At 37.1% G+C, this 14,736-nt stretch overlaps 1 protein-coding gene across 5 annotated transcripts in view; it reads right to left on the reverse strand.

Annotated features, from left to right (window-relative positions):
* The window catches only part of SMOC2 (SPARC related modular calcium binding 2), a 138,322-nt gene that overhangs the window by 34,793 nt on the left and 88,793 nt on the right, over window positions 1-14,736 (reverse strand). For all 5 annotated transcript variants that reach the window (XM_050316000.1, XM_050315999.1, XM_050315998.1 and 2 more), the window contains exons 8-9: window positions 9,578-9,764; window positions 2,648-2,730 (exon numbers count right to left, since the gene is read on the reverse strand). In XM_050316000.1, the coding sequence (XP_050171957.1) occupies window positions 2,648-2,730; window positions 9,578-9,764 (270 nt within the window). The remainder of the gene's footprint in view (window positions 1-2,647; window positions 2,731-9,577; window positions 9,765-14,736) is intronic.

The following is a 14,736-nucleotide window of genomic DNA, read 5'->3' on the forward strand; positions in this document are numbered from 1 at the left end:
GTAGGAGTTTACAGCACTCAAAATTCTTGTTAATTGTTTCACTGGAACTGTATCTTGATTTTGGATAAATATTTATTACTGTACTGTATAAAAGCACTACCAATCTAGATACGAAATAGATATGTGAAATCTTAAAAACCTTCACCTGCGCATCCTCTCTCTAAGATTCCATCTAGCAAATGTTTTTCAAAATTTTTAGCAAAAGGTGTGAGTGTCCAGAAAGTGATATCTTTTACTATAAAACTTGTTTCTTCAGCTTCTGCTCTATTATAATCTCTTCTGAGTCAATTTCTTTTCACTCAGAAAAAAACCCACATAAAATAAAGTTATTATCCGAGCCTGTAACTATGCAAGTGCTGTGTGAAATAAATTGTTGAAGATGGTTAACTTTCCATTGGTTTCCATGGAGTAAGGATTGCAAAATAGCATAAAATAATTTGGGTTGGAAGGAACCCTTGAAGACCATCTTGTCCAACCCCCCTACAATGAGCAGGGCATCTTCAACTAGATCAGGCTGCTCCAGCCTGACCATGAATGTCTCCAGGGATGGGGCATCCAACACCTATCTGGGCAATCTGTTCCAGTGTTTCACTTTCCTCATCATAAAATACTTCCTTACATCTAATCTGAACCACCCTCTTTTAGTTTAAAATCATTACCCCTTTTCCTGATAAAAAGTTTGGTTTCATCTTACTTATAAACCCTCTTCAAGTATTGAAAGGCTGCAATAAGGTCCAAAATATTTCCCAAATTATCCCTGAAATACCTGCTAACTTCCATGGAATTACAACAGCAGTAAGTAACTTCAGTAAGCAAGTATTGATGGGCAAAATGATGGATAAACATCATCACTCTGACTGTCACCAAACATGCATTTGCCACTAAGTTTCACATATCTGAGGATTTATGTGGCACATATATTGCTGAACTCTGTGAGCACCTAAACAACAAAATTGCAAGTCAGGAACACTCCATCCTCGTGGGTTTTTTTGTAAAGGAAGAGAAATGAAGAAAATTTGGTAAGAGATGTGAAACTCTAGCTTCAGTGTGAATTTTTAGTGTAAATCAGCTTTTTCTCTCTTAGTATATGCACATGTTCAGTATCTTCAGTGATAAGTCATGATGCAGAGTTGTTCCTCACTCATTCGACCTCACTCATATTTCCCACTGTCTTTTTCTTAGAGTCATCAAGCTCTACCTAAGACAGTAACCAGATTTTTTGCCCTGTTTCTGTTCCATTAGAAGGCTCTTGCCTCACTGCTTTAGTAGCTGGAAACCTCTTTACAGGTCCCAGGTGAAATTTACTTAGGGCGGTTCATACCTATTTTTCTTGTGCCAAAGTCATCACTGAGGAAAACAATTTCTCTTTCTCATGATCTCAAAGGAACAAAATCACCTTCAGACTTTGTCTTGCTTGTCTAAATGAAGCAAATGCTAGTTGGCTTCTCTCAGAAAGAAGCTGTTTTCCTGGACATATTAGTGCTAGCTAATTTCTCTTGTGTTTCCATTTTCCTGGACACAGGTGACTAGAATTGTACCCACAGTTCTAAATAAGATCCAAAAAATGTAATAGAGATATCTAAAATAGCATGAATGTATGGCATGAATGTTTCCTTGTCTATCTTATCTATCCTGTTACGCTCTCTCTGTACTATTGTACCTAGATAGATATGGTTTTGGGTCACATTTGCCATGTTTACTGCCACATTATTTGGATGGTTTACAGTTAATCCTTTGATTAACCTCTCTCTATGTAGAACACAGTATATCTAGTTTGGGTTTTTTACACCTTGTATAATTAAATTTATTTCATGGCAGATATTATTAATGTGTGCTTCATTCAATATGCATTTCGACACTGATGTGCATATTTAGTTAAGAATTATTGTCTAAATATTTCTCTGAGTGGCTAAACTGGAATATTTTTTGTGATACAAAACGTCTTTTATTATTTGTATTATTTATTTTATTACTTGGTTGTTTCTGGTTCCAGCTGACAGTGACTCATAATTCTCTCATGACATGTGCAATATCACTAAACCTGCTACACCTCAAGTTATTCAAACAAACTAAAAGGCCATTTCAAAAATTAAGAAATTCTACTGACTTCAGTGTAGGTCAACTATCCAGACGTAAGATCTTTCACATGTTTATAAAAAGTGTGAAAAAATGAAAACTCTAATAAACAAAAAGTTTTAGAGAAGAATAAAAAAATATTATTCTGAGGTAAACTGACAAGGATACTCTTAGCAAAAAGTAAGATGATACATCTTTTTGACTCATTTGAAGACAGAGGCCAATTTCCCACGAATTTTGCTAGAACAAGGATTATGAATTGTGATCCAAGTTATTCTAGATGTATTTGCTAATTTCCCTAGTATGACAATAGCAAGGAATAATTCCAATAAATGTGGCTGCCATTAAACTAGAGAAAAATGAACCTTACTTTCTCTGACAACATCCCAAGACCCATACTGACACACATTGCTCCAAAGTTAAAGACTTCAGTCAGTGACAAATCAATATAGTGATATCAATCTAGTGACATCTATACATTGTTTTGATATTGGATAAGAAATTGCTTTTTAATTTGTTGCAGTGAATAAAAAAAGTATTGAGTGCACAAAGCTAAATCGATTTCACTGACCTTGAAGCTGGCGTCCTTTGTACAAATCCTTTGTTTTTGTTGGGTGAGCTCTGGCACCATTATCACATTTAGGTTGTTCATACCTAAAGAACAAACAGGGAGAGAATAAAACCAGCCAAGGTTAATTTGATTAAAATATTATTTTGAAATTATTTTGAAAAATACACCAAAGAAAATTAAAAAAAAAAAAAAATAAAAAAAAGGTAAGGCTGTCCCCTCACCTACAAAACCAAAAAGACATAAACAATATGACAAACAGTATTCAATGCTGGGAAACACCAGAGAAACAATTTCAAAATCACAGTAAGGCAGGTACTCTATTTAGATAGTACTGTATCCTCTAAAAAAAAAAAAAAAAAAAAGAAAGTAAATTAAGTAAGGACTAGCCATGAACAGCTAACATTTTGAACAAGAGTGAAGAACTGAAAGGATTTCTACCAGAAGGGAATTGGCCTGGAACTGCTTAAATGAATCGAGAAAAAGACTGAATCTCCACCTGTTACTGGAATATTCTGGTTCTTCTATGTTTACTGAGTTTACTTAAAGTCACTTTGTTCATTGAACTGGTAACAAGAAACTGTGCTGTTTGTACTTCCAATAAACATAGACTTATGCAACATCACTAGAAATATGTTTTATGCAAGACTGGGGGACACAAGAGCATCTGATGTCGAATTTCACCTTTTTTTATGTCTCTCCATCACTGCATGGCAGACTTCACTCAGATCAGCACAATTTCTTCCTGAGAAATTTTACTGTCATATTCTCCTATTGTAGCTGGAAGTTGCAGAATTTAGCATGTAGCATTTCAGACAAAGTTTCAATTCTCAGATAAACACACTTACTAATATGAATTATGTCCACATACGTGTGTGTACATACATACCTGTTCACTGAATCTAGATTCTTTCATTTTTTATATAACCGTAATTCTCCTATTCAAAGTCTATCAAAATGTCATTTACTGAGTGGCACACTAAAATGTCTAATTAAAATATACTAATCTAAAATTTTGGAATATCATATTCTTTCTAAAAACATTAAATGGTAGCTATGTCCTGGGTCCAGGCCATACTGTTCCTAAGAGCAATGCCTAAATATTTTGATCTTAATTATCAGGCAATAAGAAACCCCAATATTATTTTTCCTTTGAGGACTTAGTATATTTCTACATCATCTGATGAAACTGACCACTGTTTCATCAAATTTTGTCTGTTGCAAGAAGATACAGTGCTGTTTTTAGGGACATGGGAGAGTTAGAGACTCTTTTTCCCCTCAAGAATGGCAGAAATAGAAGGTGCTTTGATAGCATGGATTGGATTCAGATACCTGATGGATGACCACTTCAATCAGCCAAGAAAACAGTGAAAGGGAAATTAGTGAGCAATACTCACTAATGCAGTACCTGGCAAACAGCCTGGTCCCCAATTAACCTGATACCTGACTGCATTCCCCCCATCCTCTTCCATTAAGTGTTGCTGCTCTGTGCCTACATTTTATTTTTTGGCCTCTACTCTTCTACCTTTTTGGTTTATATTTTTTATTAAATACATGTGTAGTTCATAATATACAAACTAAATTTATTAAAGATCAACAGGTGTTAAATGCATTGTCAAAGGTCTACATTTAACTCTTTAAAGCAACTGAAGAAAGAAAATGGGTCATTAGAAATTTACCATACAGGAACGGCCATGGTAAAAACAGATAAGAAAAACAGACTTGCCTCAGTTTTCATGGAGAAAGAATGGGAAAGGGATAGCATGTCAGAATGGAAAGCATGTCAGGTTAAAAATAATGTAGTCAAAAGACATCCCAAGTTACTCTTTTGAATTTTAAAGGGGAAAGAATCCCTACAAGTGAATCTATATCTAGAATTGGCAACGGCTTATGAAGGGTGGTTTGTACCTCTGATCAGTCTGCTGGGAAGCATTGAGATTTACTGAAGTGTAAAAGTAGTACAGGACAGAGGCTTTCACAGGGATTCTACAGAGCAGGCAGCTGTATGAAACAGATGATTTATGATCTTTTTTTAAGTTTAGAGAATCTTGTGCAAGTGGATTGGGGATTACTTTTCATATGGTCCTAATTGCTAAAAAGTCTCATATGAGAACACAGCCTCATGGCTCCCAGTGAACAAAAAGGCTGAGGATCCTGATGTGATATCCAAGAAGCATTGGGAGCCAGCTGATGAGGACCATACTAATAAGGCTTTTGGGAGGATGGTTGTTTTTACCCTTTAAATGCATTACCTCCTTTTAATTAAATGGATGTTTCCCCTAGCTTCTCATAAAATCCAGATTTATACCACAACGTCACCTATTTCTTTTGAGTTTTACTGTCCTAAATGTCCTAGCGTCGTTCTTCATTGTCATATCTTTATTTTAACTCTAGGATAAGATTTTTTTTTTCTGAAAAATAATTTTTCTTTTTTTTTCAGATGACAGTGCATTAGAAGGTGAATGAGTATTAATAAATCCCCATCATTTTGGGGGTCTTATTTAATGGGACTAACTTTATTTATTGTGGTATTCAGAGTCTTATGATTTGACAAATATCCTCATGAATACATTCAAAAGAAAAAGCATGCAAAGTGCTAAACAATTCTGGCAGTAGCTTCCCAGACCTGTCTTTTACTGTTGTCCCTTAGTGATTTAACCCATAGTTGCAGACCAGAGATTTCAGTAGGCCATGCATCCTTATTGTTACCAGGAATATTTCTGCTATCAGTTCCTGTGGTACCATTTTAACATCTTTTAATTTCTATTTTGCAATGAAAAACTGAGAGAGAGTACACCCAATTTTGCAAAAGCCCCTGGTTCTTTAAACTAGAAAAGACTCACACGTTCACTCTTTCCATTCTTTTTAAAGAATTGCAAAAAGACAACTGAATAATCCTCATTATATTCTGATCCCCCTTTACTTCCCTCTGCTAGAGAAAACAGTTCAATTTTATCAATACAGAACAAAAAATAATAATAATTTATGGGATTCCTGCCCACCTAAATCTTTCTCAGAAATGAGGTCTAGACATTCCTCTTAAACTCCCGGCAGTAATTCCACCTGCTTGTTTACCAAGACTGTAGATTCCTAAATACACCAGTCATTCTTTATTTAGTATTAAATTCCTAAAACTGAGTACTCTACTTACCCATCTGGGCTCAGAAATGTCCTCTCCGGGGATATTACTAAATATTACTTCCTCAGAGCTTCATTGAGAACTGCCCATAACTCCAATAAAGCTGAACAAATACGAATGGTCAAGACCACAGCAGCTGATCTTTTTAGTATCAGTCATCAAGCAGAGCACTTTTGTGTCTGAACCATATGTAGGGAGTGATTGAATCCAATTTTCCAGCCTTAGCTTTGGAGACATGCAGCACAGTGAAAACACTCCTGCTGCCTCTTCTCCCACAGCTGAGTGACTGTGTAGTTGCCAAACATAGGAGGCCAGCAGACCAAACAGGAAAAAAAGAAGACAGAGACTGATTCAAGGTCCATAGGGGATTCATCAAGGGGTTGGGAAGACTAGAACTCCAGTCTGTATGGCAGTAGGAGCCAAAATGGCACATAGTGCATTCACACTATATGTATGAATAGGAAAGTGAGCTGCTTGATTTTCAAGGATCACCACCTCCAGTTTCATAAATAGTTCATCCTCGATGTGCAGGATGTGGCAGGAAGCCTGCACAGATGAACAAAGAGTACCTAATTCAATTCAGATTTAAAAAGGAAGCATGCAAAGGGTGGAAATAGGGTCAGGTGATGCAGGAGGTGATACAGACACTGTCCAAGTGTTCAGGGAAAGGGTTAGGAAAGCTAAAGCCCTTTGGAGGTAAATCTAGTAAGGAGCACAAAGAGCAACGAGAAGGACTTCTTAGGTATGCATCAGCAGCAAAAAGAAGACTAAGGAAGTGTGGGCCTGCTGCTGGGTGCAACAGGAGAGCTTGTAACAAAGGACATAGAGAAGGAAGAAGTACTTAATGCCACCTTCTCCTTGGTCTTTATTTTTAAGACCAGTCTTCAGGAATTCCAGGTCCCTGAGACCAATAGTAAAGTCTAGAGCAAGGAAGATTTACCCTGAGTCGAGAAGGAGTTATTTGAACAAACTGGACATACACATGGGACCTGATGGGATGCACCCACCATTGCTGAGGGAGCCAGCTGATGTCATCGTGAGCCAGTCTCTATATCTGAAAGGTTGTACTGACTGTATAAGGGGACTGGAAGAAAGTAAATGTCACTTCTGCCTTCAAGAAGGACAAGGAGGAGCCAAATAACAAACCAGTCAGGCTTACCTCAGTTCCTGAGGTGATAAAGCAGATATGCCTAGAAGCTATTTCAAAACATATGAAGGAAAAGAAGGTGGTGATTGAGAGCAGCCAGCACAGAACTGTGAAGAGGAAATCATACTTGGCCAGCACCGCAGCTTTCTACAATTCTCTAACTTGCTCAGTGGATAAGGTGAGAAGGGCAGATATTATTTATCTTAATCTTAGCAAGGCTTTTGACACTGTCTCTGATCACATTCCCACAGATAAACTGATGAAGAATGTGCTAGATAAATGAACAGGGAGGTGTGTTGAAAATTAGCTGAACAATCAGCCTCAAATAGTTGGTATCAGCAGCAAAATTTCAGCTGGAAGCCAATCACCAGTGAGTTCCCCAAACCTCACAGAGGCAATATTCTTTAACCTCTTCATTAATGACCAGGATGCTGGGACACAGAAAATCTTTAGCAATTTGCAGATGATACATAACTGGGACTCGTACTGATACACAAGACAATTGTGCTACCATTTAGAGGAACTTCAGCAGGCTGAAGAAATGGGCTGGCAGGAATCTCATGAACTTCAAAAAAGGCAAATGTAAAATTCTTGCGCTGGAGAAGACTAGTCCCCTGCATCAGGTATGGGATGGGGCAAACCAGCTGGATTTCTGATGGATGCTAAGCTGAGTATGAGGCAGCAATGCGCCTGTGCAGCAAAGAAGGCCAACATCCTCCAGGGCTGCATTAGAAAGAGTACTGCCATTAGGTCAGGGGAGGTGATCCTTCCCCTCTCATTCACACTGAGAGAAGGAGACACATCTGCAATTCTGTGTCCAGCTCTGCACTCTCCAAGTAAGGTAGATGTGGACATACTGGAAGGGACTCTAGCAAAGGGCCATGAATATGATCAAGGGACTGGAACATTTGACATAATAAGGAAGGGGTACTAATACTGATTGCCCTGGACAAGAGACGGCTCATGAGAGGATCTTATTATTCTCTATAAATACCCAAAGGGAGGAAAATCAAGAAAAGGAAGTCAGACTCTTCTTGGTGATGTCCAGTGGCAAGAATAAAGGCAATAGGCACAAAATGAAATACAGGAAATTTTGTGTAATTGTAAGGAAAAAAAATTTTTTTAACCATAATGATGACCAAACACTAAAACAGGCTGGCCAGAGAGGCTGTGGATTCTCCATCCTTAGAGATATTCAGAACCAACTGGACATAACCCTGAGCAATCTACTCCAGATGACATTGCTTTGAGTAGAGGGATTGGACCAGAGGATCTACAGAGATCCCTGCCTATCTCAGCTACTCTGTGACTCTATGATAAAACTAATACGAATTACAAAAAAAAACTAAAAGAAAAACAAAACAAAACCACCAACAACAAAAGCCCAGTAATTAACAAAACCCAACAAAACTAAAACCACAGCAGAAGTCTCATTGCTTTATGAGCACAAGAAGATGATTTGGACTCAAATTAGGGAATAGGAAATAAAATTATTTAAACTATAATTCAAAGAAGGATTAACACTAAAAGGAAGAAACAGTGAACAGACCTAGGAATGGAGAACAGAGCAGGAGCATAATATGGAGACTCTGGAATCTCTAGAGGACATCTCTAGATCCTAACATAATATGTGTTCTGATCCTACAGTTTCAGGAGCAAATTTGTACTATTTTGTTTTGACAATTTATGGACCTCTACTTGCCAGAAACAGTAGATCAACAGTAACTTTAAGTCATAGAATTATAGAACCCTTAAGGTTGGAAAAGACATCTAGGCTCATTAAGTCCGCTTCAGATGGTACTGTAATTGTCATGGTCTAGACTATGGTATAAACAGCTAGCAGTAAATCAGCACTTGAAGAATATGTGAAAACACCCTCCCCAATAATATAATATTTTACAGTAAATGGCTTATAATGTGTGTTTCTTTCACAAACCTTATGTAAATGATAAAAAATTATTTTTCTTAAGCTTGAAAAGTGTTATGATCGCATCAAGATACCCATATTGCCTGCCAGTTTTGTATGAGTTTCTGAAGCATTTCTACAAGGGCCAAACCACAATAACCAACCTAAATAATATCCTTTGGAACCTTATATGTGCCTTGCCTACATCTGCTCTATGTGGCTCACAGTGCTTTACCATGTATCTGGCTCAACTGAGATGACTGAACTCCAAGCTTCTATTAATAACACACTAAAATGATATTTCCTCTCTATGGGTTCCTGAGCAGTTGTTCCATCAAATCCTGTCATATGAAATAGTTTAAGGGGTTGCTGGAAAAGGAACTGAACATTTCTGAGGTTGGAAGTGGTTTCTGTCATTGACTATCTTACTTGGTTCTTTCATATTCAGGCTGAGTGTGAGATTTCCTCTGGGATTATTCATTATCTGCTCCAAGCTTTGGTTTCCCAGCACAAAACAGAAGTAAAGAGGAGGACTAGGACAGAAAACTGCCTGTGACATTGCAGTGAAAGAGTCCATGGCCATCTGGCCTTAACTTTTGATGTCTCTTAAAATGTTTCACTTTATATTGGAAAAGACCTATATGACGTAATTCCACCATCAGTAGAAACCCACATGTTAGTACATGGACACTAAAGCATCTTTTCACTGCAACTTTTGAGCACAAATGTGTAGTTCCTTACCTTGTTGATGTACCAGGGATGGGACGTCCCGTATCCACCAGAACGCACCAGCAGTAGCCTGTGGAAGGATGGCACTGCACTGGTTTGTAGAGGCCACCCTGAGCACACTCTGGAATGAACACATTGTCTTTCTGGGGCTGTTTAGCTTCCTCCAGGGCTGACTGAAGTTCTTGATCACATGATGATGCTTTTGGATAGAAAAGAAAAAGTACTGAAGAAGCTGGACTGGAAGAGCCTACTAGATTTATCAAACAGTTTTTATATCTTTGATTACATATAAGGATTGTGTTTGAAGAGTCTTGTTACAGCTCATTGGTTTAGGCTGTATTAGAAGTTCTAGTTTCCTTTTCATGCAGCTGTTTCATATTATAGTCCTAATAATATCTTGAATACTCTCTTTCCTATAGGTGATCTATGGATAAACAAATACTTTCTCTGTGACCTTAAAAAAATCCTCCTCCACTCCACAGTCCCTAAACTACTGATTCTTTTCAGAGGGAACAGTAAAAATCCAGCATCTTAGGATTCCTTAAATAGATTGTTCATCTAGATATTCATTTAGATTTTTATATTCTGCTCTTTCCAGTTTTGGAGCAACCTCAACACAGTGACAATTCTTCCACATTCTTTGCTGCTGATTCTGGTACTGGCAATGTATCATTTGCTCTGGAGTGCAAAGACCCAAAAGAAAATGTAATACATTTTTATTTCATATTATCAATATGTCCTAGATCTTTCTGAAGGTGCAAAAAACTTATGTATCTATGCATTCCCAGCCTTTTTATGAAACTATGAGGCAGCAGTGAAAGAGCAGAAACCACAGGGCCTGAGAACACCTGTCAGTTTACAGCAGTCAGGAAAATAACACCTCTGCTGAGGATTCCTGGTCACTGGTACATGTGACCATGTAAAGATAATAAATGAGACAGACTATTTAGTCAAGCCATTATTTCTCCAGGGATTTTAGAGTCAATCTCTTATCATGTGAAATTTAGATTGTTAATAATACAGCTTCTGTGTAATTCCCAAACTATCCAGTGGGACAAAAAACCCTGACATATTTGAAAAGTAAGAATGTTAAGCACTCTACAAACACACAAATTACTCACAAGAAAATTTCAAGTTCTAGAATTTCATGTCCAGAATCAATAAAACTTCTGTTGCGGGAGAAAAGGCTGTTGGAAGTTAAACATCTTCATATTTTAAATGGCACATAATTCCATCTATACAATGTCCTGGTTTACAAAACAGTATGTTTTGTTCCGATCCACGTAAAAGGTTTAAAAACTAAGAATATCACTTGCTAACTTGATTATAAGGCACAGACAGACATGTTTGGCTGACTTTTTTTCCTCTTTTTTTCACATAGTATTTGAATAGGACATTTAGATAAGTTGATTCATTTTGTATGTTTTTGTCTTGGTGAATCCACTGACATAAACAGAAACTGAATAGTTCTCAAAGTGCCAATGTTTAGATAATAAACTGTACTTAGAGAATCAGCATAGTGGGGAGAGAAATGCTCCTTTTAAAAAATGTAAATAGGTAATTATTTGCACATTGAAACCTTTATAGAAATAGCTATGGTTTCACAAATCAGAAATCTGTCACCAACATCCTCTCAGAGTAGCCAAAATAAATCTTTCTCTCAGTGAATCTGGATTATGATGACTACCAAGTAACAAGGTATGGCAACCCTGGAAAACACATCACTTAGCTTAGTTGTTCACTTTTTGCATTTTGCATATAATCAAGTAAAAAAGAGCAAAGTGGGTGAAGCAGCTGCAGTGAGAGGGAGGAAATCATTACTCGTCTTTAAACTCCACTAAATTAATTTATCTTTCATACTGATAAACCTTGGGACCATGCCATTAGCTACTGTGACCTTCTTTTGTTTTACATCTTTGTAACCAGCAACACAACCTGGCAGAAGTGCAGGTATTATTATCTCACCCAAACCCAGAGGAGCAATACATTTTCATGCTTCCAGCTTTGTTTAGAAAATACATTGGCATATAAAGACTGCAGAGTCAGGTTATCCAGGCAGACAAAATGTAGCAGAACGGAGAGGGTGTGATGGAAAATTCCCAGTGCAGAAGCAGATGCTGACTGTTTCAGCTGTGAGCATAAGATACACTGCCTAATTTCTGTGAAGCTCTAACCTCTACCGATTGAAACAAGCAGCAGAGGACTGCACAGCTGACTGATGGGCCAGTGCAGTCTCCTGCATTGTGGTGATTTAGGAGCTAATGTAACGGACTTACATAACTGGTCTTTACTGATGGACTTGTTGAGGCAAGGTTTTCTACAAGCTGCTGCTCAAGCGAGAAATTTGTATCTTTTTGTGCTAGGTCAGGTTTGTTCTGGTCCTTTTTCTCCCTTATGTCTGGTTTTAAATCTCAGAAGTACAGAAGAGCAGCATTATGAGAAACATGTCACAGGGCTGCAAAAGTGACTTAAGGCTTTAGAAGGGACAGTCACAAGACTGGTTGAACTTAGCATTTCGAGTGAGACTGGAAGCAGAGCAGAGAGTGACAGTAATCTAAGGAAAGTTTAAAGATAAACAGGAAGGACTTTCACCTTCTTGGAACTTTTAATTTCTTAGACTTCCCCTACAGATGAGAAATCGTAACAAGAAAAGGAACTTATTATTGGGCCTAAATTAGTAGTTAGAGAAAATCTAGACTTTTTTTGACAAATCAGAAAAAAGATAAATTAAGATGATGGACACCATGCCTGCCAGTTCTCTATTAGCCAAATGACTAAGCCTTATTACAAATCTGCCGAACCCAGTTCATTCACTTTATTCAACAAAAGTGTACAATAGCTTATAATTTTTCTCCCTTATACAATGGCTAATTAACTTCAGATCAGCTACCATGCAATGTGCCTCGTGGCTGCCAAGAGACCAATTTCTGAAGTCTAGCGGTTTTGTACACTTTTCACATGACCATTTGTGCCACCATTACTATTTTTTATTTGTTTTCCCCACTAGAACACTGTTGCTACCTCAAAGAAAACTGCTCTAAAGTGCTTATCTATAATCCTTTCTGCCAGAGCCAGAATATCAATTCTCTGTGTAATTTGCGCTCTGAGGGAACCATTCATTCCCTTTCAAACTTTTTGTTCAGTTATTTACAACAGGAATAGTGGAAAGATGCAACTGTAGTCCTGTGATGCTAAGAGCTCTTATCACAAGAACTACCATATCGCTGCAAATAATTGACTTTGTAATGTCAGAGGAGTCATGGTCAACAAATGTTCATTTCCCAGGAAAACCAGCAATAAATGTCATTAACTTAGAAAATGCCTGACAGTTTGTCCAAACAATCTGACGACAACTATGAACTGGAATCATAACAGATGGATGCCAGAAGTTCATAAAGTGAACAGTATGGAAAAAGACCTATGCTACAAAAAAAGTAGCATAAGTACCTGATTTATTAAAATGCATCAGCTTTCTATGGTATGTATTACTACAATAACATTCCCTTTGGGAACAGAAAAGCACTGACACCCCAGCTTCTTCTTTTCAAGGAATGTGCTTACACTATTGTTATTTCACTTGGTTCCTTCAGTTTTGTCTTATTGGGAAAAAAAAGAAAACGAAAAAAGAAAAAAAATGTTTTCCAAGCATCTTGGTGAAAAATAGTTAGAAATAGCAGAAAAATCCTTTCTGCATAGTCTACCATGTTAGTCAGCCATACCGTAACTCAGCTGGCATAATTTATTTCAAGTTAATAAACATTTCTGCAGTTTCTACCTAAAATTATGTTTTATTTTAGAGTCATAAGAATTGGTGATTCGACACAGACATTTCAATCATGTAAGAAAGCATACCTTTTTGCTCTGTTTTACACCAAGAGCCTTTGAACCAGCGTTTTGGAATGAAAAAGTAAAACTCTTGCTTACAATTAAGAGTGAATTTAAAAAACTGCTTTAGATATAATGTATGCTACTCTTCCTTTGTCACTATGCTATTCCATTTCTTCCCTTTTTACTTTAAAGGCTAATTACTAAATGCATTTTTTGTGTTCTAGCTCATGATTCCTTTACAGTCCATTAAAATTAACCAGCTGAAACGCTGCATCTTCTGTCAATGAGAAACATACTTCAGCTAATGACAAACTCTGTGGATAAGTTTGATATTTTGTTTAAAATCTGTGGTCAATTCTTTTTGTCAGTTATCCCTAAGAAGACAGTCTGCATTTCAATGAATCGAGTTCACATGAACAGAAAAATACCTCTAATAATAACACTGTAGATCCTTATTTATGAAAGACTCCATTTATTCATCTCTGATAGACTACCTAAACTGCTGATTAAGGTTTATTAGGGAATATCCTAGAGGAGAAAAGCAGTGACTTTTCTAGAAAAATCATCCCTAATAATGTATGAAACTGTGCATTTTTCTGTGGTACATTTAAAACACCAAGTGCTGTGTTATGTAAGTTATGATAATCTCCTTGTTAGCCTTGTAAGAGGAGATGTTTGGCCCCTTGTTTCAGAAATTCTGGCAGTTTTTCTCCTGTGTCTTATTACAACTTCTCCCAACATGTGGAATTTCATGATTACAAATTATTGGAGTTGGGGTTTTTGTGGAGATGTAAATCGCTGTATTTATGTCTAAATTTCAGTGTGTTGTGCAAAAACAGCTTGTCAAATCTGCAGAAAATTACAAAGGCATCTGTATGGTACTTAAACATTTCCTGCCACTATACAAACATTTCCTTCCAATTTCCTTAACCCTACAATGTGTATATGACAAACAGAATCCATTCCAAGAAATTCTGTTTTCAGTTGGTTCCTTCTCCCTCCTTTTCTCATTACAATAAATAGGCCATGAAAGAACAATATAGAAAGCCCATTTCTCAGGGTAAAGGGATCTTTTATTAAGGCTTGAATCTCAGTGTCCTCTATAGAAATCAGGTAATGAGAAACCTGTGAACAAAAATACTTCAAAAAGTGATATGCGTGTTCTAGAGGAATGTAGTGTAACATTACAGGCCGTTAATATTGCAGTTCTATCACACTTCTGGGAGGATATACAGACAGAATATAATCATGTTCAAATTTCACTATACAGAGACTTAAATTGTATGACAATTTCTGCTAATCAGAATGTTATTCAAATCATGTCTGTCCTAGTTAATGGAGCC

The sequence above is a fragment of the Myiozetetes cayanensis genome, unplaced genomic scaffold, assembly GCF_022539395.1.
Source record: "Myiozetetes cayanensis isolate MyiCay16 unplaced genomic scaffold, myiCay2020 scf2-11, whole genome shotgun sequence".
In the NCBI taxonomy this organism is placed as follows: Eukaryota; Metazoa; Chordata; class Aves; order Passeriformes; family Tyrannidae; genus Myiozetetes; species Myiozetetes cayanensis.